Source organism: Scheffersomyces coipomensis (genome assembly GCF_036884675.1).
Source record: "Scheffersomyces coipomensis strain NRRL Y-17651 chromosome Unknown DFJ63scaffold_5, whole genome shotgun sequence".
Taxonomy (NCBI): domain Eukaryota; kingdom Fungi; phylum Ascomycota; class Pichiomycetes; order Serinales; family Debaryomycetaceae; genus Scheffersomyces; species Scheffersomyces coipomensis.
In genome coordinates, this window is record NW_027042896.1 from 1,462,762 (window position 1) to 1,489,119 (window position 26,358).

Genomic DNA, 26,358 nt, shown 5'->3' on the forward strand with positions numbered 1-26,358 from the left:
ATTAGGAATTTGAGATTTTTATAATGCTCAACCAGAAATTTTGCATTTATATATATTCCTTTTATTATCAAGAATGGATTTTTAGCTATGAAGAGTGATAGTATTTCGAATGTAGATACCGCTAGTGTTTAAGAACTTCTGTCGTGGATAACCTATTACCATGGTGATGGAGATCTTACTTTCAAATTATGTTCCTAATAGTAGATATCCATTTGATGGGAAATTATGCTCAAACCAGAACCCAAACATTCACAGTTGTATCTAATATTATCATTGGCAGTGATTATTTCTATCTATGGTAATAGTAGTAAACAGGTTATTGCAGCTGTATTTCATCCTTTTTTGGAACCCCCAATCTTATTTGTGGCTCGATACTTTAGAATAAACTATATTTGGCCAGATGTAGATATAGACAATGATGAAACTGATGATAATGAAGATTATAATTCAAATTAGATACCCTAGTATGTACCAAGTAACATATTATAAGTAGAGATTATAAAGGTGATAGAATTATTGCAACCCTTTCTTTACGTTACAAATTTCTTGTGGGGAAAATCTCGGTCAGGGAAAAAAAAAAAAAAAAGTTGTTGCCCCATATACAATACCCATCAACTTCTTTCTTAAACTATTGTATAAGATCTTCTTTCAATTTATCTTCAAGTAAACTTACAATGTCATTCAAATTAGAATACAACCCGGATACATTTTCCAAATCTCAATACTTCATTGCTGGTATAACCACATATGTTTATAATGGTTCAGTTCTCGAAGACTATGTCAAGAAATTCAATACTGAACATCATAAGGAAATTCCTATTAATGTGTTATATTTAATTCATCAAAGAGAAGGTTCTTATAAATCTACGGAATCGTTTGCTTATAATATCCTTAAACAATTCTATGAAAAGAAACAAGGTGATGTTAAAGTTCCATTAATTTGTGTTACATTTGATAATAGAAATCATGGTGAAAAATTAATTGATAAACTTAAAAATTTAGATTGGAAAAGAGGTAATGAAACTCATGCTATTGATATGGTGTCAGGAATTGATGGGAATGTGGCTGATTTGAAATTATTAATCGATTATTTACCAGGTTATTTAAATTTAGATTATTATTTATCTGATAAAGTTAAACAAGAAGTTCAACCTGAATTTAAATTTAAAAATTCAATTAGTGGATATTCATTGGGTGGTCATACTGTGATTAGATTTGCTAGTAAATATCCTGATTTAGTAGAAATATTGAATCCAGTAGTAGGATGTTCTGATTTAAGTTCACTTTTAATTAATCGATTAAAGAGTAATAGAATTGAATCAGAAGCTTATGATAAAAAATATTTTTATTTTAATTATCCTGAATTAGATTTAACTGAAGACCAAAAGAAACATCAATACCCTGAATATTTTCATAATTATTTAAGTAAACAAGATCAAGCTATATTTGAAAATTTTGCTATGCATAAAATTAAATTATTTGCAAGTTTTGGAGCTAAAGATACTTTAGTACCACCTAAATTAACTACAGTATGGACTGAATTATATGAGAATACTAATAATGATTCACAAGTATTTATTCAAGAAGATGCAGGTCATGAAGCAACTCCTGAAATGTTTGATAAATTCACCACATGGTTAGTTAAACACATCTAATTACCCATATATATTATATTTTATAGCCTTTTTAAAAATAGATTTACATGAAATTTACCATACATAAAATACATTATAATTATTATAATTATTATTATTTACCAAAATTAGACTTAATAGCGATGAACTGTGATGAAGGTGATGGAGTGGTATTTGCTATAATGAAGAACATGTGGAGAACAATTATGTCAGTTTGGAGGTATGGATGTAATCTCAATCTCAAAAAAAAATAAACGGCTCCTTTTGTTATTCTTTTTTTATTTTATAGTCAAATTTAGAAATTAATCAAATCAATTTGAAATCAAACTTACAACATCCATAGGATAATCGCCCCCCCCCCCCATTGAAGCATTGACTAAGTGATCTATCTTCGTCGGTGCATAGTTATGTATATATTCCTCCCATTATTCGTCTTTTCCCTGTGTTTAAAGAGTATCAATTACATATAACCCACATCAAGATCAATCCATATAACTAAACCATATCACATCACATCACAACACAACTATCAACTCATCCATCCATCCATTCATCTCATCCATAAACTAATCACACTTCAAACATGCTGAAAGCTCAAACAAGTTCTATACTGCAGACCTTGTCCCAACAGTATGCTAATAGTATCACTACCGATGGATCCAATTCAATCATCACTAATACTAAACATTCCGAAGATTCAGTTAATTTCATTACTTTCAATCAAGATGCTTCATGTATAGCGGTTGGGTTAAACAACGGGTATAAGATCTTCAATTGTAAACCTACCTTTGGCAAATGTTATCAATATAGAAAGGAAGAATCAATTGGAATCATTGAAATGTTATATTGTACTTCATTAATCGCTGTGGTGGCATTAGGTGAAGAACCAGGATCATCACCAAGAAAATTAAGAATTATAAATACAAAAAGGCAATCAACTATTTGTGATTTAATATTCCCTACCACTATATTGCAAGTAAAATTAACTAAAAAACAATTGTTGGTTTTATTAGAAGATCAAATTTATATTTATGATATTACAACTATGAAATTATTACATACTATTGAAACAAGTCCAAATCCAAATGGTATATGTACTATATCAACCATACTTGATGAAGAAGGAAATAATTATTTAGCTTATCCTTCACCTCCAAAAACTATTACTCATGATTCTTTATTAGTTACCGGTATTAATACTAATGGAGGTTCAAATTCTGTTCAAAATAATATTCAATCAGTTAGTAATACTCCTAATAGAGTAGGAGATGTTATTATATTCAATTTAACTACTTTACAACCAATATCAGTTATAGAAGCTCATAAATCAGCTTTAGCTGCTATTGCATTATCAAGTGATGGAAGATTATTAGCTACGGCATCTGATAAAGGAACTATTGTAAGAATATTTTCAGTTGAATCAGGATTAAAATTATATCAATTTAGAAGAGGTACATATCCAACAAAGATATATTCTATTAGTTTTAGTTCCGATAATAGATATATAGTAGCTACAAGTTCAAGTGAAACAGTTCATATCTTTAGACTAGGTGAAGAAGAAGCCTTAGCAACAAAACATATGCAAAAGAAATTAAATTCGACTAATATTAAAAAGAAATCAAAACCGGAATATGATCCAATAGCTGAAGAAATTGAAGAAGGTAGTACCACATCCAAAAAGGATTTAGATAATAATGAAGATTTTAATGATATTCGTGATGATGGTGATGATAGTGATGCTGATGCTGAAGATGTTGATGATGATGAACTAGATGAAGTTATAAGTAATAAACAAAGGAAATTATCCCAAGGTTCAACTAATTCCTATGTTAGTGTTAATTCAGGATTAAGTAATGAAGAAAATCCTAATGCAAATGTTTCTAATACATTAAAGAGTGAACCATTAATAGATCAAAATAGGCTCTCCGTTGCCAGACTTATAAGGCGATCATCTCAAACTTTAGGTAGAAAAGCAGCTCAAAAAATGGGAGATTTTTTACCATTACGATTTTCATCAATTCTAGAACCAACTAGACACTTTGCTTCTTTAAAGATTAATGCTATTGGAAAAGATGTTAAATCTATCGCTGTTATGAATAATGAACTTCAACATGATTTTATACCTCAAGCACTATTAGTTAATCCTAAGGATCGCGAAACAAATGCTGTCGCTATTAAAGATCTTCATCCGTCTAAAGATCTTTTAGAATTAAATCTCTTGCATATATATGTTGTGACATCAGAAGGTTTCTTTTATACTTATGGATTGGATCCTGAAAGAGGTGGGGATTGTATTTTACTTAATCAATTCTCCTTATTAGAAGAAGCTCTGGTATGATCAATGGTGCTATGTAAATGTATATCTAACCTCGTGTAATGTATTTTGCTTAAAAATAGACGTCGATTATTTATGATAAAAAGGCTTTAAAGAAAGTAATTCGCAATAATGTAAATCTCATTTTTAGTGGTATAGCCATCTACCTACTCTAAAATTATTTAATATTCAAAGCTAATGATGCATAATAAGGGAATACAAACCAATTATGATTCAATTTCTATTATTAATTGTTTTTTTTTTTTTTTTTTTTTCGAAATATACATTTATTTAATATTCTATAAATTTAGAAATATAAATGGAGTGGAATAGAGAAACATAATGTAAAAACTCCATCTATGATTATTGAAAAAGTTTATACATTATAATTTTTGCAACTGTAATCTTATAAATTTTTTATAAATGTTGCAAATTTGGGTAGAAACTAATACACAAAAATTGTTAAAAAACTCAGAATTAAGACTATAAACATATTAGTAACATATATTGGATTAACTTATAATGATTTTAAATATCATTAATTGATATATGATAGAGTTATTTCCAATTTTATGCCGAAAAACGTGCCAATTATCACGTGAGACATGCACTCTATGATCAAGTGGATAAATTTTCGATTCAACAAATTGCTCCCGGTGGCCAAGCTGGCTAAGGCGCGAGACTGTAATGAGTTCTCCTCGAAGAAATCTTGAGATCGGGTGTTCGACTCACCCCCGGGAGATTTGTTATTTTTTTTTGCATTTTTAATATAAGATCTCTATTTAAGTTATTATTTCGAACAATAGTTGCTTATGATTGACTTGACCTAGTAATTAATTAAACTTATGAACTGTTTTATGGTGTATTATTTCTAGTGATTGAAAAATGCTACCAATTCAGTTTATGTTTGACATAAGTTAATAACTACAAGTGCTTGGAAAGGCAATTTCTTTTTAAACCATACTGTATATCTTCACCCACTATTCGATTACTGAATCTTTTACATACTAATTCATTTTCGATCATATCTATAGAGTTCATAACAGTGCTACTACTTTTTGCATTCTATCAAATCAAATCAAATCTTGACGCGTTTGCACGACCCCATTTTTTAGAACAAAAATATATTTTCATTCAACCTTTAATTTTGCCACAAGAACCTGACAAATTCATATTGCTAAAGATAGAATTGTTGCAAACTAACACGGAACAATGTCAGCATTCAAACGTATGTAATACTTTAAATTCAATGCCACGAGTACTATAATGTTCATTATTACTAACCATACTTTAGTTTCTATAAAAAATGCTGGTAAAGTTTATGACATAGAACTTGATCCAAATGATACTGGAAAAGTTTTGAAAGAAAGAATATATGAATTGACTAGAATACCTGCAATCAGACAAAAGATCTTGATCAAAGGTGGTAAGTTGGGTGATGATGAAGTGGTATCTACTCTTGGTTTAAATACTAAACAACCAATCATGGTTTTAGGTACACCTGACAAGGATTTACCATCTAAACCAGTTGAAAAACAAGTATTCATTGAAGATCTTAATAAAAATCAATTAGCTACAGTTAGTTCTGATCCATCTGGGTTGGTTAATTTAGGTAACACTTGTTATTTGAATTCATCATTACAATCTATTTTTCAAATTGAAGATATTGCTTCAAGGTTAAAGACTTTTACCGTATCTGGAAGTTCAAGTTCTAATCCTTCTCAAGCTTTATTATCTGCTTTAAGATTATTATTTCAACAAATGTCAAGTAAACACGAAAAAGTAACTCCATCATTATTCTTGTCATTATTTAGAAATGTTTATCCTCAATTTGCTGAACAAGATAATAGAGGATTTTATAAACAACAAGATGCTGAAGAAGCATTTTCTCAAATTTTAACTACTTTAACTAATGAATTAAAAACTCAAGATTTATTCAAAATTTCTTTAAAATCAGAACAAAAATGTTTAGCTCTCCCAGATGAACCATCAAAGATCACTTATGAAGATGCAACTAAATTGAATTGTCATATTGATATTAAAACCAATTTCTTAAGAGATGGTATTTTAGGTGGATTAAAGGAAACCATTGAAAAATATAATGATACTTTACAAAGTAATACTGAATATGAAATTAGTAGAACCATAACAAGATTACCAAAGTATTTAACTGTTCATTTTGTTAGATTTTTCTGGAGAAGAGATACTCAAAAGAAATCAAAAATCTTAAGAAGAGTTCAATTCCCATTTGAATTAGATTTATCTGAAATGTTAGATGAATCCATTAAAGCAGAAAAAGTTAAGATTAGAGATGGAATTAGAAAAATAGAGAAAGATAATTTAGATTTAATCAGAGATTTCAAAAAATCAAAGAAAGATACTTCTTTAACCCCTCTAGAACAAAAAGAAGAAGAAGAATTAAAAGTTCTTTCTATTAAAACCAAATTTGCTGATTCTCTTACTTCAATTTTACCAGAAGGATTTAAAGTAGATGGTGCCACTGAAAATCCATCATCAATCTATGAGTTGACTGCTGTTATCACTCATGCTGGTTCATCGGCTGACTCTGGTCATTATCAATCATTTGTTAAAGATGCTAGTGATTTAGATGGAGAAAGATGGTGGAAATTTAATGACGATAAAGTATCATCGGTTAGTAAAGATAAGATTGAAGCTTTAGCTGGAGGTGGTGAAAGTGATAGTGCTCTTTTGCTTATCTATAAAGCTGTAGGATTATGATGAGGGTTTATATATTTGAAAATGATTTATATACTATTATCTAAACTATAATATACGAAAATTTTCTCCATATTTTTTTTGGAATAAGTTAAATGACTGATTAAATAAGTTGCATGACTTCAAATTGTAGGAGCTGAAATGAAACTCCTTCCCTTTAATCAATAGGATATGATGATATTATGTTACAAGTTGGTTTATGATTTGGTTTATAAGTCCTTAGCTAATTTTCTAAAGGATTCAATTTCTTCCCAACAATTTAAGGATTTTCCTGGATTTTCCTTTATACATTGTATGACTTCGTTCTTTGCTTTTAAAACATCTTCGGGAATACTAATGGCGGATAATTGAGCATTTTCCTTCAAGAGATTAGTTAATCTTTCAATTTTTTCATTGGATGAAGGTACAGAAAATTCAGGTTTATCATCAACAGGAATTAAAGCAGATTTGGTAGTTGATTGAAAACTTTGAATGGTTTGCTTTTCCAATTTGGTTAATTCTTCTGCTACTCTTTCTTGAATGTATTTTTCTGTGAATTGTGATCTTGAATAATCCGACTATAATAATATTATGGGTTAGTATTTCAATAATTGATCAATTTTTCCATCAACGAGTCTAGATCTACATACCTCAGGCGAATTTTCCAATTGTGATAAAAAAGATGCACTAAAATCTATTGGGGTTGAAGGTGTGAATACCTTTGTTTCAGGTTTTGAAGTTGACGAACCCATTTATACTGTTATCTAATATATTTATAGGGTTTATTCCAATATCCAAAACTGTTGCAGTTGATAATTGGACAGTGATTTTTTTGGGTTTTAAAATAAATTCGCGGGTCGTGCACTTTGTCCCAAAATCATAGAGTTTAAAATTTTTCGTGAAGTTAATTTAGACTATGATCAGAAAGCACGAGTTTAATAATTTGCAATCAAAACTTTTGATCAATTCATAGCATATAAGGTTAAAGTTTCATCGATGCCGCCAGTTCAACAACATCAATACGGTCATCAACCGTCAAACTTTGAAAAATTTAAAATGGGTGCAATTATGGGATCCACCGTAGGAGTATGTGTTGGTGTTTTATTCGGTGGGTTTTCAATCTTACAAAATGGTGCTGGACCAAATGGAGTAATGAGAACATTGGGTCAATATATATTGGGTTCAGTCGGTACATTTGGGTTATTCATGTCAATAGGTTCAGTTATAAGATCTGATAGCAATTATCAAGCTTATGAACAAGCTATGATTGCTTCTCAAAGAGCAAAATTACATCTGATCTATGGTAAAGAAAATTGATTTGATTTGATTTGATTTGATTTGATTTGATTTGAATCAATAAGAGTTCTACTACTTCATAATACTTCGAAACGTCCATTCATAATGTCTACTGAATGTTGTATATATATTAAAATCTAAAGTGTTTTGTGATTTCATATCATTTAAAAAAAATTATATAGTGCTTATGTTTAAATAGCTTCAATTAATCGTCTGATTTTTTTTTATCTGAAATCGGATCTCTATCAAATATCAAATATGTATTTAAAAAAATTATTGTATTATTATTATTCATACTAAATATGAAGTTCTATCTCGCTTCTATCACGTACATTATATAAATATGTGAGTCCAAATTCTGGTACCCCATAATATAAAGATTTTCCCGCTTGTTTTGCTAATTCAATTAATAAATTCTTAGGTTCAAGAATTGGCTCACCACTCAATTTAAATGTCCCCCAATGAATACCTTTCATCTTTGAAATTTGAAGATCTTTACAGATTTGTAAAGATTCTTCAGGGGAGATATGTCTGGGCTTTTGATGCCATGAAGGACAATATTGACCAATAGGTAACATTCCCATAAATACAGGACCAAACTTTTTACCTATAACTTTGAATAATTCATTCAGATAACCAGTATCTCCTGCATGATATAGTATAGATTCATTATTACGTCTGATGATAAAGGAACACCAAAGTGATTGATTAGAATCTAAGATGTATCTTCCGGACCAATGCATTGCAGGAACGCATACAACTTCATACTTATCTTTAAAGTTTTCCGAGGTAGATATTAAAGATGTTATATCAGCAGATTCCCACCAATCCAATTCCAAAATATTATATATTCCCTTAGCAGCTAACTTTCTTTTAAGTCCTAAAGGAACTATCCATGTAGTCTTATTACCAACTTTCTTTACAAGATCCATTTCTAAATGATCTGGGTGATCATGAGAAACTAACATAAAATTGATCTTATCATTTGTAGAATACATAATATCATCCAAATTCATTGGAGATTTGGTTAACCTTTTAGGTCCCAAATTTGGACTTATTAAATGATCACTAATAGTAGGATCGGTTAAAAAGTTAATTCCTGATATTTGGACAAGTGCACATGATTGGCCTAACCAAGTAAAAAGCATTTGTTGATCAATGCTTGATGAATTATTACTTTCAGTTCTCTCTAGCCAACTTTTAGCAGCAGGTGAAGACAATGCCAGAAAGTCATCATTCTTAATACATGTTTGTAAGATAATTGAGTTCTTTCTCATAGTTTCTTTATCTGGTTTAAAGAGTTTTAATAAATCTTCAACTTCAACCGCTCCATCTTTTGGTTGTGGTAACTTATCATGTAATTCTATTTTATTACCGTAAAATGATTCAAGCAATTCCATAATTCTCACAAACAAGAATTCAAAAGCTGTTTGCGGCCTATACTCTTCAAAGGGATTGACAAACATCCCAGCTACCAGCACTGACTTAAATTTGGAAACATCAGAATCCTTGGAGTTTGTAAACTTCTTGAACTCCTCCCTTCTTTCGCTAATAATTTGTTGAGTACGAATTTGCATATAAACTTCAAATGAAGTATATGATAGCAATATCCCAAGCCCAATCTTGGTCTTTATTGACAATTGTGAGATAAAACTCATCTTGTAGCTTAAGAGAGTTTGTTGAATATTTCAATCTACATGTCATTGCTATCAGATTCTTTTTAATTTTAATTTTTATAATATTTGCATCGCGCGTTACGCGCAAACGCTGTTGCCCTATCAAAGTTTCTATTTACAATATCTAATGCTTCCTAACAACACCAGCAATATCGGCAGCTGCTAAGATATGCTTCTTATAATCATGGATATTACCTGGGAAGTGCTTGACTGTATTGTCTTCACTAATCCAAATTTCATTACAAACCCTATCAATAATGGTAACATCATGCGAAACCATTAAGATACCACCAGCAAAGTTATTTAAAGCCTCAGCTAAGGCATCAAGACCTTGAGTATCCAAGTGATTAGAAGGTTCATCTAGAATTAAGATATGTGGTTGGTTTAAACATAATGCAGCAAATGCTACCCTAGATTTTTGACCCCCTGATAATAATTCCATCTTTTGTAACCCTAAACTACCGGTAATACCAAAGGAACCTAAATGACGTCTGTAATCTTCATCAGTCTTACCTGGGAATGTTTGTGACATCCAAGTTACTGCTGAAAGTTCCAAATCCATGGCATCAACATGATGTTGGGCAAAATAACCAATTCTCAATCTTCCATTTTTACTTACCATACCATCTAAAGGACTCAATTGACCCATTAATAATTTCAATAATGTAGTCTTACCAGTACCATTACCACCACAAAATGCAATTCTGGAATTCATTTGAACATCCAAATCTACATTATTAATAAGAATCTTAGTAGGTTCGTAACCAAACGTAACATTTTGTAATTGTAAGATAGGAGGTGAAACATTATCTGGATCTGGAAATTTAAATGTTACTGCTTTTTCATCTTCTGGAGCTTCTAACATAGGTAACTTCTCTAATTTCTTTATACGAGATTGAGCTTCTGAAGATTTGGCAGCATTGTATCTAAATTTATCAATAAATTCTTGTAAATGCTTTCTGTATGCCATTTGATTATCATATTCTCTTCTTTGATTTTTAATTCTTTCTTCCTTGGTAGCATAGAAAGAATCAAAGTTAGATCCCCTATAATAATCAAGTCTTTCTGAATGTTGATGGATAATATCTGTCGCAACATCATTTAAGAATGATCTATCATGCGATACCACAAGGACAGTTGACTTATAACCTTGTAAATAGTTAGCTAAGAATGTAATAGATGGAACATCCAACATATTGGAAGGTTCATCTAGTAAAAGCAAATCAGGTTGACAAAACAAAGCTCTGGCAAGTGATAATCTCATTCTCCAACCCCCTGAGAATTGTTTAGTTGGATAACCTTGGGACTCTTTCGTAAAACCTAAACCATATAAAATACCGGCAGCTCTACTTTCTGCTTTATCAGATTCCATATCATACAATTTATCACTGACTTCTTGTAAATGAGCATCTAAATCCTCTCTTTCATTGTCTAACTTTTTAACTTCATTTGAATCTTCATCAAATTGAGCTCTTAATGCTTCGATTTCGCTAATTCTTTCTCCAAGTTTTTGTTCTTCTTGTAACAAACTCTTTCTCCATACATCAGCGTCTAAGACACTTTGAATTGCTGTGGTATCATCACCTCTTATTTCTTGCTCCACATGAAGAATGGTAATATGCTTCGGAACATTTAATTCTCTCTTAGACAATGCTCTTAATAATGTAGATTTACCAATACCATTCTGTCCTACTAAACCATATCTTCTTCCGTAGGCTAAAGTTAATGTAGATTCACTTAAGATTCTCTTACCATCACCAACATAAAGATCAAAGTTTTCTAACTTAATATCCTTAGATTTACCAGCACTTGAACCAAAATCCAATGGATTGATTTCAAGAAAGAAGGAATCATAATCGTCTTCCTTCTTTGAGTTTAATAATTTTGATGCTTCATATTCAACAAATTTGTTATTTCTTTTAGCAACCTTCTTAGCAATCTTTCTTTCTTGTTTTTCTAATTTCTTCTTATCAACTCTACTTTCCATCTTTCTACCGGTATGTTCAATGTCATGAGTAGCACCCAATAAAGCTAATGAGGTATTAATATCTCTCTTTGAATTAGATTGTAATAAGTTGACATCTAATAATCTCTTGGAAGTATCACCAGTAATTTCCAACTTGGACATGTTATCTTGAAGCTTCGTGGATAATTGTTCTGTTAATGACTTTATTAAGCCTGAAACCTTTGTTTCCACACCTCCTGCATTTATTAAGAGTTCTTTGATGAAACCCATCTCTTCATCTATGTTGATATGTTGAGCAGACACGATATCTTCTGTAGCCTTCGATACATGCTGTATGTATCCTGTAGCATATTCTGCTACTATATGATCTATAGAAGGAACAGTCTGACGTACTTGTAAACCTATATTTGACATGTTGACTTATCCAATTTATTGTAACCTTATGTATACATATATCTGAACTCCAAGATAAAAAAAAGTGATGAAAAATTTATTTAAGGTGTGTGCGACTTCAGCCAGATTCAAAAAAAGTGGTGGTCAAAATTTACAGTAAACTTGTTGATTTTGAAGTTATTTATTGGAAATATATAAAAGAGGAAACAGAAAGATAAATAGACACGATAAGAAGAAGTAAAGAAGGAAACAAAGGAGTGAATATAATAAATATTCGTGTCTAATAAAATAAGATAAGATAGAGAAGATCAGTTAAAATGGCTTAATTTGAAACTGATTTAAGCTTCAGCTTCAGCATTAGCATCTCTCTTGAAAGGTTCAAAGACACCTTTGGAAGTTAAGTGCCATCCAGCTTCAGCTTCAGCATTAGCATCTCTCTTGAATGGTTCAAAGACACCTTTGGAAGTTAAGTGCCATCCAGCTTCAGCTTCAGCATTAGCATCTCTCTTGAATGGTTCAAAGACACCTTTTGAGGTTAAGTGCCATCCGGCTTCAGCATCAGCATCAGCATTAGCATCTCTCTTGAATGGTTCAAAGACACCTTTGGAAGTTAAGTGCCATCCAGCTTCAGCTTCAGCATTAGCATCTCTCTTGAATGGTTCAAAGACACCTTTTGAGGTTAAGTGCCATCCAGCTTCGGCATCAGCATCAGCATTAGCATCTCTCTTTTTGAATGGCTCAAAGACACCTTTTGAGGTTAAGTGCCATCCAGCTTCAGCTTCAGCATTAGCATCTCTCTTGAATGGTTCAAAGACACCCTTAGAAGTTAATCTAAAACCAGCTTCAGCACCTCTCTTAAATGGTTCGAAAGCACCTTTAGAAGCTAAGTGCCAAGCGGCATCAGCATCAGCATTAGCATCTCTTTTAAATGGTTCAAAAGCACCTTTTGAGGTTAATTGCCATCCAGCATCTCTTTTAGCAACTTCAGGGAATTCAGTAGCATTGACAACAACAAGATAAGTTTGACCGTCAAGTTCAGCAATAGCTGGATATTGATCGGAGCCGATTGGAGAAGCAGCGTTGATAGCTTCATTTGGAATAACAACATCTGGTAAAGAAGCATCATCTTCATCAGCTGGAACTGGAGCACCTAAAGCAAGGGCAATAGTGATAAGGGTTGAAAGAGTGAATGATGAAAATTTCATTGTAATAGTAGTAGTATAGTAGTGACTTGATATGACTTCTAATAATGTATCTATATCATTCTAAAACACTTCTGAAAACCAGGATTTATCATCATATTTATATTTCATGAGTTGAAGAACTTGTTCTAATACATCATTTTAAAGTTTGTTCCGATGTTAGCTCATCACTATTAGTTGTTTATTGGTATCACTAGTTACTTTTTTTTCTGTCTCAGAAATTCCCTTTTGCAGCCTAAATAGGCAACTTTTTAAAACGATCGCAAGCGAATAATATGTATAATCATTAATTTATCTTGCATCATCAATATACCTAAAACTTATTAGAAGATCCAATTTACGAATTCTCTCGTCTAAATGTGTCAAGTATTCCCTTTGTAGTCCTATTTAGGTAATTAATCTTATGCATACGATTTTTCAATTTTTTAAGTGCCGTGGTTCTAGACAGTTTTATGAATTTCTTTTAATAGCCAAGTTAATTAATAACCTTTATGAGATACTTATTCAAGCATAATCTAAAACAACCTCAGGCGTGTAATGTGGCATTCTTATCAATATAGGCACGTTTCAATTAAAGAAGTCAAGAAAATATTCCAAATTTTTACATTTTTTACCCCATGTCATCGTTTAGGAATTGATCGTTCGATACCGATATTTCAAAGATTAGCATATATTAAATAATAAATAGCTATAAATCGATTATAAAGCAGCTTTAATTTTAGATTCTAATTTATCAGAAGATTTTAAAGCTTGGACATCGGAATTACCACCAATGTGTTCACCCTTAATGAAAACATTTGGGACGGTTTTTTGACCAGTAATTTCAAATAAAGCTTCTTGGATATCAGCTCCATCATCTAATTCATCTAATTCCAAGATATAGGCATCTTTAGTGATTTCAGAGATAGTACTCTTAGTAGCCTTACAGTAAGGACAGTAAGTCTTAAAATTTAAAAGTTAGTATTGTTGCCACACTGAAATTCTCGAACAAAAAATACATACTTTTGAAGCAATGAAGATTGGTTTAGATTTAATTAAACCTTGGACCCTTTCGATAGTTTGCTGTTTAGCCATGTTTGATATTGATATGTAGCGTCTGAAGACAGTTGTTATCATAAAATCGATTAGTCTATTAGAAAGCAATTAATAGTTATAAACCTTACTAATCCTCCTTTTGATTTCTCTCTTTGACATTTCAAATTCCCGCTGCGTTCATAAACCCCGATTTTTTCTTACACATTTACACGACCTTTTTGATCTAAGTATATAATGTATTATTATTATATAAGATTATAAAAGCTTACAAATTAGAATCTTTAGTTAATAAATCATAACCAACGATTTCAATGGAATATCCATCAGGATCTTGGATGAAGGCAATTCTCTTGATCTTACCTTGATCCCATTTAAGAGACCATTTGACTTTATCACCGTATTCTTCTTCAATTTGCTTACATAAAGCATCTGGATCTTTACAACTAACAGCAGTATGACCATAACCTTGGATAGCACCACCTTCAGTACTATTACCATTATGGTATCCTTTGAATTCTGGATCACTTTCAGTACCCCCAATTATGAGTTAATTCAATAAGTCCTTCTCTGGATGCTTTAACAGTTCTATCTGCAGAATCTTCTTTGAAATCTGGACTATGATCATATCCTAAGAAATAAAGAGTGAATTTTGCAGCTGGAAATTCATGACTTGAAATCAATTTGAATCCTAATACATTACGATAGAAATCTAACGAAGCCTTTGGATCTTTTACTCTTATCATAGAATGATTGAATTTATAAGTGGATGCATCAGTTTTAGCTTCAACCTTACCATTAGCATGTTCAATCAATTCAATCCAATAACCATTTGGATCTAATGCAAAAGCAATATCCTTTTGACGACCATCAGATAATTTCTTTTGGAATTTGACATCCTTAGCTAATAATTTTTCTTCTAAGACTTGAATATTATCAACTGAAAAGCAAATATGACCAAACCCTCTAAACTAAGGTCCATTACCATGATTCAACTTAAAGTCGGGATCATTTTCAACCCCATGATTGTGGCATAATTCCAAGACACCTTCCCTAGCTGACCAATTCTTTGACTTATTTTCAGCATTTTCATACCCTAACATATATAAGGTGAAGTCTGGGAATGGAACAGTTCTAAGTAATTGTAAGCCAAAGTTCTCAGTGTAAAAAGGAACCGTAACTTTTGGATCCTTGATACGGAGACAAGTATGGTTCATAAGGAACGAATCATCGAATTCAGGCATGTTTAATTTATTCTGAACGATAATAGATCTACTAAAGCTTCTAACTGATATCAATTGTGGTGATTTGAATGATTTTATAGCTTTCCACATTGGATTTTGAAAAAGCTTATAAATGGTCGATATTAATTTCACGATTTGTGTCCCTATAACCATCGGTCCGCGACATACACCGGATGTAAAGGTCTTTAGTTGTCTCCTCCAAACATCCATACCGCGAAAATATATCCTCCTCTCGTTCTCTAGATATATTTTTTTCAATTACATTTAGGCGGATATCAGTTACATTTCTAAATTAAGCTGCAAGATTATCAGACTTTTAGGATGATAACCTCAATAATCAAGATATCTTTGAGATCATTTTCTCTGAATACAGTCTTACGGTCATCTTATCATGCGGTCACCCGAAAAACTTTGGCTGATATAGGCCAACTTTATGAGTCACTGCAACCAATTACAATGGTTACTGCGCATGATTTTATAACGTCTCGTATGGTGGATCAAGCTCAGGTAGATATCAATCTTATTGGGGACTCCTTGGCCAACACCACGTTAGGATTGCAAGATACTAATGAATTAGAGTTCGAAGAGTTCTTATATCATGTTAAATCAGTTCAAAGAGGTAATCAATCTTCATTATTAATTGCAGATCTTCCGTTTGGATCATATGAACAATCACCTGAACAAGCTATAGACAGTGCCGTTAAGTTAATCAAATATGCTAAAATTCAAGGTGTAAAGCTAGAAGGAGGTGATGAATATACTTTACCTACTATTAAAAGATTGGTTACAATTGGAATACCAGTTATGGGACATGTTGGATTAACTCCTCAAAAACATAATTCATTAGGAGGTTATAGATTACAAGGTAATTCAGTGAAAAGTGCTTTACAAATATATCAAGAATGTTTAGATATTGAAAAGGCTGGTGCATTTGCCATTGTATTAGAATGTATGCCTAATAAATTAGCTGAATATATCACTAACAATATCTCAATCCCTACTATTGGTATAGGTGCTGGACCATCAACTTCAGGTCAAGTTTTAGTTATATCTGATATGTTAGGAATGAAAGATCCAAGTGAAAATCATGTGGCGAAATTTGTTAAATCTTATGAAAACTTTTTCACTAAAGGAGTTGAAGCTATAAGCTTATATCATAAGGAAGTCAAACAAGCACAATTCCCAGTTGCAGAAGAACACGGATACAAAATCAAACGTGATGTGTTTGAAGAGTTCAAAAAGAGTGCTGAACAACTCAAATGATGATCTCATCTGAGTTAATGGTATTTATAAAAAAAGGGTTTATAATGAAAAATTAATTAGAGTAAATAGATAAAAAAAAAAAATTTCCTGTATACAGACGTCATAGAATTTATCAACTGATAAACGTTTCTTTTTTTTTTTTTCTTTCGTTTCCTTTATCATAATTTGAAACCAAAAAATATTTATGTCACTTTCCTTTTAGAAAGAAGATGATTAGCATTAACCACAACCGTCAAGAAATATGACTAAGGATGTTTTCCCCAATGACGATGAACAAGTACTAAGAATATTTATTGTTAGACATGGTCAAACTGATCATAACTTAAAGAAGATCTTACAAGGACATTTAGATATTGATATCAATCAAACAGGCGAAGAACAAGCTGAAAAAGTTGGAGAGTTGTTTTCTGAATTTGATATTGATGAAATGGTCTCATCAGATTTGATAAGGTGTCGTAATACTATTTCAAAAATCATCAAATATCAATCAGTTCGTGATCCTACTGCACCTTTAAAAGTTACTCCGAATCTTAGAGAGAGAAATATGGGTATAGTTCAAGGTATGCACATTTCCGAAGCTTTATCTAAATATGGACATGATTTTAAAAACTTGGGAGAAACTAAAGATGAATTGATTACCAGAGTTGAAAATGAATGGAATAATATCATTTCAAGAAATGAAAATCATAAAAATGTGATAATATGTACTCATGGTGGTGTTATCACTGGATTTGTAAATCATTTATATTCTTATAGAAATTACAAATTGAATGTAAATTTACATCCTCATGATTTAAAAGTACCCTTTAACACATCAGTTTCAACTATTGATATTAATAAGACTAATGGTGAAGGTATCATTCAAACATTTGGAAATACAAATCATTTAGGTGGACAATTTGAAGTTAAAGATCAATTATTAAGATAGAGACGTTATAGATATTTAGATTATACATATGAAATATAAATGATTTAAAATTATTATGAATTTATTAATTAGTTTATAAAAGAGTAATGTAAATGAAAGATGCGAAAAAACGAGAAGCGGGGGGGGGGAACAATCGATGTATGTATAGAATAAATTATATAATAATGAAATGAAAATATGCTTAAACCATCTTTAATGGCTTTTCCATGGTATTGGATCTAGAGAATGATGCATATCTTTCGAATGGATCATCTCTTTCTAATTCATACTCTGGATTCTTTGCTTTTGATGCTTGATTTCTTCTAAAGATTCTCTTAGCCCATTTCCAGGCTTCAGCACCTAATAAAAATAAGATTGTGAATCCAAATGCAAGTCCCCATTCATAACCAATTGGTTTATGTAAAAAGACTTTAGTATTAATGACTGGAATGTAGACAACTGGGAAAACACTAACGAAACCACCAAGAACTGAATAGAATAAGAATTTATTACCATATAAGTCAATGGCAGTTTGTTTCCACCATGGATTGTCAGTATCTTGTCTCATGTAGAATAAGGAATTCATTGGATGAATACATTCCCAGGCTAAAATTAAAGCACACCAAGTCATAGTAGCAAATGAAGCTGATCTACCTCTGAATACCAAGTCACATACATCACTATTGGAGTTGTTAGCGTTACAATTGACACCTAAGTAACCATCACCCTTACCATAGATAACAATACAGAAACAAGCTAAACAACAAGCAGCCATCCAAACACCATAGGCAAACATATCATAAATAACTTCCCAAGTAAAAATAGTATTATTAGGAGTTTTTTCTAAGATGTCTTCAGAAGCCTTTTCACGACCTAAACCCATAGCTGGGAAGCATGAGGTAACAACTAAAATCCATAAGACTTCAACCGGAGATAATGGGAATACTGAAAATCCTGATTCATCAATAAATGCTAAACCAACCATTAAATAAAGAGCTTGAGCAACGTTTTCGGCTAATAATTGTAAAACAAATTTTTGAATATTGGCAGACATTCTTCTTCCTTCTTCAACAGCGTTTAAAATGGAAGCGAAGTTATCATCAGTTAAGACAATATCAGAAGCATCTTTAGCAACATCAGAACCATTAAGACCCATAGCAATACCAACATCGGCTTTCTTTAATGATGGAGAATCATTAACACCATCACCAGTCATAGCAACGAATTTTTCACGACGATGTAATGCTTCAACCATTCTAACTTTGGTTTGAGGAGCACATCTGGCAACAACTAATGGTAAGACAGGCAATTGATCAATTTCTTCATCGGATAAAGCATCAAATTCCATGGCAGTCATAACCATGACTTTTACAACTTCTTTACTATAATGGTATAAATTATGAGGTAAAATACCAACTTCTTGAGCAATAGCTTTAGCAGTTCCTGGATGATCACCAGTTAACATACGGACATTGATACCAGCTTTATGACATAGTTTAACGGATGGAGCAGTTTCATTTCTTGGTGGATCATAAATACCAATCAAACCTTGGAAAATTAAGTTAGATTCAATTTGATCTCTATTATCGGTATCGATGGAAGAATCACCAGTGATATCTTTGGTAGCAAATGCAAGAACTCTAAGACCTTGGGCTGATAAGGCATGCATGTTTTCTTCGATGATTTCCTTATCATCTCCAGTTAATGGAAGTAAGGTTTGAGAATCATAATGGTCATCGGTAATATCATCATTTCCATACCATGAAGTACAACAACTTAATAATCTTTCAACAGCACCTTTTGAATAAACATGAGTTTCACCAGATTCCTTATGTTGATAAACTGCTGACATTCTTTTAATTGAAGAATCAAATGGGAATTCATTTAAGTGATTATAATTCAGTTCTAAAGAGTCTCTACCATAGTTTAATCTGGTGGTAAAGACTTGGATTGCAATTTCAGTAGCATCACCATGAGCTTTCCAAACTAATTCATCAGTTTCTTCATCTTTGGATTGATTAACAGTTGCAATATTAGCTAAAGTGGCAGTCATTAACCAATTATGGAAATTTTTTGGCATTGGATTATCTGGATAAGATAAATTAAAATCAATTTCTTCATCAGCATCTCTTATAAATTGAGGAGTGTATTTTGAAAATTTAACTTCACCCATAGTTGGATTAAATGGTTCATCAGAATTTTGAACATCAAAAGTTCCAACAGTTGGTAACCATACCTTTTTAGCAATCATCTTACCTTGAGTTAAAGTACCAGTTTTATCAGAACAAATATCATTAATACCACCTAAGGCTTCTAATGAATCTAATTTTCTAACAATGACATTTTTCATAACCATAACTTGGGCACCAACAGCCATTGTAATAGTTAAGACAACAATTAAAGCAGATGGAATCATTGATAAGGCAACACAAATAGCATAAATTGCAACTTCCTTATTAACATACATTTTTTGAGATGCCATAACAATGATAGCAAAAAGAACAGCCACCCAGAATAAGAAGATTGCTAACCAAGATAATTTTCTTTGTAATGGAGTACCGACTGTAATACCTAAAATATTACCAGCGATGTCTTTTAATGTACCAAAGAAAGCTCTTGAATATTCTCTCTTGTTTGGTTTTCTATCATTTGATTTATCAACTTTTCTGATTAAACCAGTATCTGATTTTAACGAGCTAGCGATTTTACCAATTTCGGTATTTAAACCTGTTGAGATAGCAATACCCGTAGCTCTACCTTTTGAAACAACGGATGATGAATATGCTAAATTCAATCTATCACCTACTGGGATTGGTTGATTAAAATTATCATAAACTGCTAAATGATCTTTAGCCACTGGTAATGATTCACCTGTTAATAAAGCTTCATCAGTTTCAAGATTCATAGAATCAATTAATCTTAAATCAGCTGGAATAGTATCACCAACTTTAATAAGAACAACATCACCAGGAACAACATCTTCAGCTGGGATATTAACGTCATCACCATTTCTAGTGACTCTAGCAGTTGGAGAACTTAAAGATCTTAAAGAACCCATTGTCTTTTCAGCTTTAAATTCTTGAACAAAACCAACTGATATGTTTATAAATACCACAAGACCAATTACACCACCAGAAATCCAATCTTTAATGGCTAATGCAATAACCATAGAAATGATCAAAACTAAGATCATAGCATTAAATACTTGATGAGCAAGGATTTTTGTATAAGAAATTTTATCACCATCACCTAACGAATTTTCACCATATTTTTGTAATCTGGTGCTAATTTCTGATGCATGTAAACCATCTTGAATATTGGTATTTAAAAGTTTGGCAACTTTATCAATGGATAATCTATAAGGTTGAAACTCATTATGATTGTTGTGGTTGTTTGAAGAAGCTATGTCAACACCTGCAGTGGAGATAGTGGAGCTATCATCATTAATATTAGAATTTTTTTTTTCTGAAATACTTGAAGTAGGCATTGAAATAGACATGTGTAGTATTATTATCCATATACTTTTACTTTATGCTTCAATAAACTTGAATTGAGTTGAAATTAATATTTCTATTTTGAATAATTATAATTTTTTATAAATAACAATTGATTTATTTATAATTAAAAAAAAAATAATGGGTTAATAATAATAATAATTATAATAATGTAAAGTATTGAAAGCTTATCGTTTATCAGAACAGGAACATCAATAAATAAAATAAAAGGGGACGGGGGATGATTGCTTATTTATATTGGTTCATAACTATATTCTTGGATCAATAGGAATAAGCCTAAAAATAATGCCATGATTATCTGTTTAGATGATAGAATTAAGGTAATGTGCGTAGCATGATCTTATCAAATTGTTATTCCTGCCCTACAAAATATAAAGATCTCCTATTACTAGAAATTGTCAAAATTAAGCTGCTAAGAAAAAGTTTCTTTTTTATTTTTTGTAATGACTATTTTTTAGCGCCAAGAACAAAAAAATAAAATGCTTAATACATTTAAGTGGAACTTTACACAAAACACCTGATGGAACAATTAAGTGATGAGAGCAGGGATGGAGGCTGGGGGTATGACCAAAATTGATATTAATTTTCACGTGAACACAGGTAACATGATCACATTCCTGCCTATAAATGCAGTTTATATGACGTTACTACTTGGCATCGTTATATGATATTATTAGTATAATCTGATTGATAGCTTTAAATGATAAATAATATTAATACTCATGAGACGATCTTGAAACGATGAGATGAATACGGTACTTCTCTCGTAACTATTTTTAGTCACTTTGAATATATGGTCCATCATAGACATAGCCTTCTAATGGTACTCGTGCTATCTTGACAAGACAAAGACTTAATCATTATACGAATTGATCCATCAACTTACCTATTTTTGGGTTTTTCTATTTTTCCACAGTTTATAATGGAGATCAAAGGATAAACCAAAAAAATAAACCAATCTGTTATCTAAGACAATTTTATTAACAATGTATGCATATCATAACCCGAAAGGGAGGGGTCTTAATCAATCATGGGTCTCTTTTCATACTTTATTCTTGACTTTTTTTTGACTTCTAATTACTAATTATGGAATTATTGGCTTTATTTTTTTCTCAGCCAATCTGTATTTTCTTATCATAGTTTAAAATTTCTTAACTGTAATAAAGGACATAATGGCTTACTATACCTTATAAATGTAAGGCAAGACCAGGCGAGAAACGACAAGACCACATAAGACAAGATAAATCCAGACCCAAGTAATTCGGAATCCTTAATCAAAAGATAAAGCCTTGAAAAGATAGCAACGTAAAAAAAAAATTCAAGGATTAATATATCGGTTAATTCTATTTCGTTATCTAATCGGTTAAGATATTTTTAAATTAATGAAATGACAGCAATGGGCCGGTTATGTAGAATCGAGGTATGGGCCAGGTTTCATAGATATGTGTAATCAAGTACCCAGTACTGGAATAGACAATCAAATCAATCAATCAATCGATCATTTTGTAATATTTTATAGTAGAAATCAGTAAAGATCACCCAATGGGGTTACATTTTTTTTTCTTCGTTTCAATTTTATGAACATTGTTCCATTTAAACCTCTATATGTTGGTGTTTCAACTTAAGCAATCAATTACGTTGTTGATCGATTGTCTTAATAATCAATAATCAATTCATGTCAGAAGACTAATAGCTTCTTTAATGGATTGATTGAATCCCAATAATGGAGTTGGATAACAGCTGACAGTGATGTCATTGCACTAGATTGTTTTAATGGAATTGATAATGTATCTTGTTTAACTTTTCTAAGATTGAACTGGATCTATGTTAATTCCTCCCAACCAAAGGCCTGGGATTACAGAAATTACTATATATATATATATATAACCTTTGTCATAGTTAAGTTGTCAATTAATATATAATGTCGTCAATTGCTGTACCTGATTTGGCATCTGAAAATCAAGGCAAAGCGGCCACTTTTGTAGCGGAATGCAATCTAATTCTTTGATATTAGTATCAGCATCCTTCAATTATACCCCTGATTCATTTCAAAGCCAATATATTAAATAATCATGTTGGTAAGAGAATAATCCTGACGGTCAATTTTAAAATGGCAGCCAAACTCTTCACCGCTAACAATTTTTTTCGTTTGATTGGGAAGCACAAAATTTTTTTAACGGCCAAATCTTCATGTTGTTTACAACCAAATATCCAGCCAAGAGCAACCCCATCTGATCATGTCAAAGACTGATAATGAGATCATCGAACTAATAGAAAGAGGAAATTATGCATTGGCCCAATCACAACTATCTAAACAGATCAAAAAGTTCCCTCAAAGAAGTTATTATTATGCTTTGAATAATGAAATATTATCCAAGAAGGGAGAAACAGATCAAGCCATTCAAAACAACTTAAAGTTAATTGAAAAGATTCCTAATGATAGACAAACACTTCAAACACTATGGAAGTTCTTTGATGAACATGGAATGGAAAAAGAATCTAATGTAATCTTTGAAAATTCCATCAAGAAATATCCTATTAACAGCGAGTCAATCATACTTGATTGGTTCCAAATGTCAATAAATAAGTTCAATTTGAGGTTATTTAATAAGATCTTCATCAATCTCCACAAATCAAATAAAGATAATAGAATTTATTCTTTTTGGCTCGCCTTTAGTTACTATTTATTAATTGAAAATCATGAAGCCTTAAAGGTTAGTGATAAAGAGTTAAGCTTATTTAAACCATTAAGTATTAAAATTCTCGATGACAATTTAAAACCATTCAAAAATACTCAAGAATTATTTGTTTATCTTAAGCTATTGTCATTATCTGATAAAAATGATGAGATTTTAACTACCCTCGAAGAGTACAAGGCATCATCTGTGTTTAATTTCGATTTAGATTTGAATTTAATGTATCTTGAGACTTTGAATGTTACAGAAAATTGGTCAAAATTAAGTCAATTTTCAGAACATTTATTATTTCAAGATAAATTTGATGATTTTGATACTTGGAAGTTATGGATTAAATCAAATTTTCAATTGAATACGAGTTCTACTGACTTAATTTCGAAAATCAATTCATACCAAATTAAGAGAAATTCTTCTATTGCGTTGATTCATATCTCAAAAACTTATGGACTTGATATTTTTCAACCTATTGCATCGTATTATACAAAATTCAATCATAAGCTTTGCTGTTTCTATGATTTAAAGGGTTATTTGTCTGAAATTGATACAACAGAGTTTATTTCAGAAGTTGATAATTCAACTATTTCAATATTAGAAACATCATCTAATTCGATCAACGATTTAATTAAGCTCATAAATAATCAAAAATTCTGGTTCTTACTATCAAAAGACTCAGAATTAACTGAGTTTAATTCTTTGAATTGGAAGATTTACAATTTATATAAAGTTAATGAATCTATTAGAGGTGGTGAATTTGATAATAATCCTTTAAATGAGTTATTATTAATTTCAATTATTGTTGACTTATCAAACGATTCAAGTATTAAAAACATTGTTAAAAACATTTACATTATAAACAATTTGTTACAAGAAGACAAATATAATCATAAACTCAAATTATGGCTCATGAAGTTGTATTCAAACTTAAATGCTAATGACTTATCCTTGGAAATTTATCAAAGCATGAATATCAAAATGATTCAGCATGAGACTTTGAGTCATTATATTATTCCACTCAATCCTTCAAAGCAACATTTATCAGATCTCGTAAACATTTATCGATTCTATTTAACTTCAGATAAAGAAATCGAATCTAACATATTTGAAGGTTTTGAAAAGGGAGTGTTTAATAAATTACAGAGTTTTATAAACTTTGGTAAACGTTTGAGTAATTCAGTCTCGAGAAATTTTATAATTCTGAACATTATTAAACATTCGATAGTTTTAGGTGACACTTCTTATATGAATTACTTTACAAACTTGTTAAAGAATACTGGAGAAGCTATAGTTCAAAATGATATGATCGATAATAGAGACTTTAATTCGGAGTGGAAATTTGGTTTATTAGATGCTGATTCTAAGCATTTGAATCAGGATCTACTCAACGTTCCAATTAATTCCCAACAAATTAACCCTACTATCATTAAATTAAATATATTAAAATATCTTATAATGTTTGAAACCAAAGATGAGATTATCCAAAAGTATCTAAAACTATACAATAAATTTATTTCAAATTATAAACCAAAGTTAGCATTTGATGTTTTGTTATCTAAGATTAACCATAATATTTTAAAATTATTCAAGGGTCATATGAATGCAAATGAATTAAATTCAGCATTGAATTTCATTGTTAAGAATTTTAAACTTGATAAAATGAAATCAAGCTTAGTACCAGCATCTTCAATATTGTCTTGGGAATTGAGTCACAACTTGACTAATCTTATAGAATTGATTCAAATTACTTCATTATTTTTGAAATCATCCAAGGGCCACAAAAGTTGGCAAGAGATCAAGAATTGTCTTGATGATGTGATTTCCGAATTAAAGAAGTTCAAGTTCAAGTTCAAGGAAACACAAATCCAACAGTTGAACGAGTTAAACTCTTCTCTAGAGATATCAGAATTAGATATTGATGTCAGAAGTTCTGCGGTTGTTATTAACGATTCCATAGTAGCTTCTGCAGACCCATTAATCAAAGTCATTCAAAACCTCAAATAAATGTTACATAGACCAAATAATGCACAATAATTCATTTTTTCACTATTTGAACTCTGGAGTTTTAATACCTAACATCGTAACCATTTCATTTATTCTTCTAATACCCAAATGCAACAAGTATTTTCTATGATTGAGATCAGTCTCATTAGCATTTATATTGAACTCGGCCTTAGTAAACTCCAATAAATCTCTCTTTTCATGAGACTTGTATATGAGTCTTAAAACATCTCTATAAATTTGCTTTACTCTAGACCTAAAAACAAATTCTTCTAAAGGTAGTATATTCTTCCGCACTTTAGATTTAGCAATCGAAATCTGTTTTAACTGACTATTATTAATCTTTGAACTACGAACCACTAAAGTAGACGAAAGATAACGAACAAATGATGCCATGGTAGGTGATTGATAACATTATAAATATTATAGTTCAGTATCTGAATCTTTTTCAATATTTTATATTTTTGGAATCTTTTATATACAGGATTAGATACTTTGTATGCAGTTTCA

General features: G+C 31.0%; 15 protein-coding genes and 1 non-coding gene across 16 annotated transcripts; 8 read left to right on the forward strand and 8 right to left on the reverse strand. All coding sequences in view use genetic code 12, as the record gives it.

Annotated features, from left to right (window-relative positions):
• Positions 1–565: 565 nt before the first annotated feature.
• On the forward strand, positions 566–1,936 carry DFJ63DRAFT_206859 (uncharacterized protein). Its single transcript, XM_064903992.1, has one exon. It carries the CDS (start codon positions 675–677, stop codon positions 1,653–1,655), a length of 981 nt encoding a protein of 326 aa, XP_064761311.1. The 5' UTR covers positions 566–674; the 3' UTR covers positions 1,656–1,936.
• Positions 1,937–2,013: 77 nt separating this feature from the next.
• Positions 2,014–4,163, forward strand: DFJ63DRAFT_320221 (phosphoinositide binding protein). Its single transcript, XM_064907159.1, has one exon. It carries the CDS (start codon positions 2,218–2,220, stop codon positions 3,970–3,972), a length of 1,755 nt encoding a protein of 584 aa, XP_064761312.1. The 5' UTR covers positions 2,014–2,217; the 3' UTR covers positions 3,973–4,163.
• A 435-nt stretch (positions 4,164–4,598) lies between these two features.
• On the forward strand, positions 4,599–4,690 carry DFJ63DRAFT_t106. Its single transcript has one exon. It is a non-coding gene; the product is annotated as a tRNA-Tyr (tRNA).
• A 524-nt stretch (positions 4,691–5,214) lies between these two features.
• UBP6 (ubiquitin-specific protease) lies at positions 5,215–6,687 on the forward strand (the record flags this gene model as incomplete). Its single annotated transcript, XM_064907654.1, has 1 exon — positions 5,215–6,687. The coding sequence occupies one exon, from the start codon at positions 5,215–5,217 to the stop codon at positions 6,685–6,687; it is 1,473 nt and encodes a 490-aa protein (XP_064761313.1).
• A 103-nt stretch (positions 6,688–6,790) lies between these two features.
• DFJ63DRAFT_207057 (uncharacterized protein) lies at positions 6,791–7,537 on the reverse strand. Its single transcript, XM_064904004.1, has 2 exons — positions 7,314–7,537; positions 6,791–7,241 (listed from the first exon to the last, which is right to left on the reverse strand). The coding sequence occupies exons 1-2, from the start codon at positions 7,413–7,415 to the stop codon at positions 6,894–6,896; spliced, it is 450 nt and encodes a 149-aa protein (XP_064761314.1). The 5' UTR covers positions 7,416–7,537; the 3' UTR covers positions 6,791–6,893.
• A 122-nt stretch (positions 7,538–7,659) lies between these two features.
• Positions 7,660–7,980, forward strand: DFJ63DRAFT_336715 (uncharacterized protein; the record flags this gene model as incomplete). Its single annotated transcript, XM_064908426.1, has 1 exon — positions 7,660–7,980. The coding sequence occupies one exon, from the start codon at positions 7,660–7,662 to the stop codon at positions 7,978–7,980; it is 321 nt and encodes a 106-aa protein (XP_064761315.1).
• A 275-nt stretch (positions 7,981–8,255) lies between these two features.
• Positions 8,256–9,617, reverse strand: DFJ63DRAFT_338680 (N-acetylphosphatidylethanolamine-hydrolyzing phospholipase D; the record flags this gene model as incomplete). Its single annotated transcript, XM_064908691.1, has 1 exon — positions 8,256–9,617. The coding sequence occupies one exon, from the start codon at positions 9,615–9,617 to the stop codon at positions 8,256–8,258; it is 1,362 nt and encodes a 453-aa protein (XP_064761316.1).
• A 142-nt stretch (positions 9,618–9,759) lies between these two features.
• Positions 9,760–12,015, reverse strand: GCN20 (putative AAA family ATPase; the record flags this gene model as incomplete). Its single annotated transcript, XM_064908427.1, has 1 exon — positions 9,760–12,015. The coding sequence occupies one exon, from the start codon at positions 12,013–12,015 to the stop codon at positions 9,760–9,762; it is 2,256 nt and encodes a 751-aa protein (XP_064761317.1).
• Positions 12,016–12,174: 159 nt separating this feature from the next.
• MFALPHA (mating pheromone alpha) lies at positions 12,175–13,676 on the reverse strand. Its single transcript, XM_064904010.1, has one exon. The coding sequence runs from the start codon at positions 13,197–13,199 to the stop codon at positions 12,333–12,335; it is 867 nt and encodes a 288-aa protein (XP_064761318.1). The 5' UTR covers positions 13,200–13,676; the 3' UTR covers positions 12,175–12,332.
• Positions 13,677–13,895: 219 nt separating this feature from the next.
• Positions 13,896–14,312, reverse strand: TTR1 (dithiol glutaredoxin; the record flags this gene model as incomplete). Its single annotated transcript, XM_064906392.1, has 2 exons — positions 13,896–14,117; positions 14,199–14,312. The coding sequence occupies 2 exons, from the start codon at positions 14,310–14,312 to the stop codon at positions 13,896–13,898; spliced, it is 336 nt and encodes a 111-aa protein (XP_064761319.1).
• A 184-nt stretch (positions 14,313–14,496) lies between these two features.
• Positions 14,497–15,625, reverse strand: GLO1 (lactoylglutathione lyase; the record flags this gene model as incomplete). Its single annotated transcript, XM_064908428.1, has 3 exons — positions 14,497–14,719; positions 14,766–15,153; positions 15,214–15,625. The coding sequence occupies 3 exons, from the start codon at positions 15,623–15,625 to the stop codon at positions 14,497–14,499; spliced, it is 1,023 nt and encodes a 340-aa protein (XP_064761320.1).
• Positions 15,626–15,793: 168 nt separating this feature from the next.
• Positions 15,794–16,735, forward strand: DFJ63DRAFT_323326 (3-methyl-2-oxobutanoate hydroxymethyltransferase; the record flags this gene model as incomplete). The annotated part of the gene is made up of 1 exon (XM_064907510.1): positions 15,794–16,735. The coding sequence occupies one exon, from the start codon at positions 15,794–15,796 to the stop codon at positions 16,733–16,735; it is 942 nt and encodes a 313-aa protein (XP_064761321.1).
• Positions 16,736–16,856: 121 nt separating this feature from the next.
• DFJ63DRAFT_207069 (phosphoglycerate mutase) lies at positions 16,857–17,754 on the forward strand. Its single transcript, XM_064904005.1, has one exon. The coding sequence runs from the start codon at positions 16,977–16,979 to the stop codon at positions 17,661–17,663; it is 687 nt and encodes a 228-aa protein (XP_064761322.1). The 5' UTR covers positions 16,857–16,976; the 3' UTR covers positions 17,664–17,754.
• On the reverse strand, positions 17,703–21,141 carry ENA2 (Na(+)-exporting P-type ATPase; the record flags this gene model as incomplete). The annotated part of the gene is made up of 2 exons (XM_064907605.1): positions 17,703–21,056; positions 21,117–21,141. 2 exons carry the CDS (start codon positions 21,139–21,141, stop codon positions 17,845–17,847), a joined length of 3,237 nt encoding a protein of 1,078 aa, XP_064761323.1. The 3' UTR covers positions 17,703–17,844.
• Positions 21,142–23,394: 2,253 nt separating this feature from the next.
• Positions 23,395–25,851, forward strand: DFJ63DRAFT_288615 (uncharacterized protein; the record flags this gene model as incomplete). The annotated part of the gene is made up of 1 exon (XM_064905157.1): positions 23,395–25,851. One exon carries the CDS (start codon positions 23,395–23,397, stop codon positions 25,849–25,851), a length of 2,457 nt encoding a protein of 818 aa, XP_064761324.1.
• Positions 25,827–26,355, reverse strand: DFJ63DRAFT_208147 (uncharacterized protein). The gene has a single exon (XM_064904013.1). It carries the CDS (start codon positions 26,242–26,244, stop codon positions 25,894–25,896), a length of 351 nt encoding a protein of 116 aa, XP_064761325.1. The 5' UTR covers positions 26,245–26,355; the 3' UTR covers positions 25,827–25,893.
• Between the last annotated feature and the right edge of the window lie 3 nt (positions 26,356–26,358).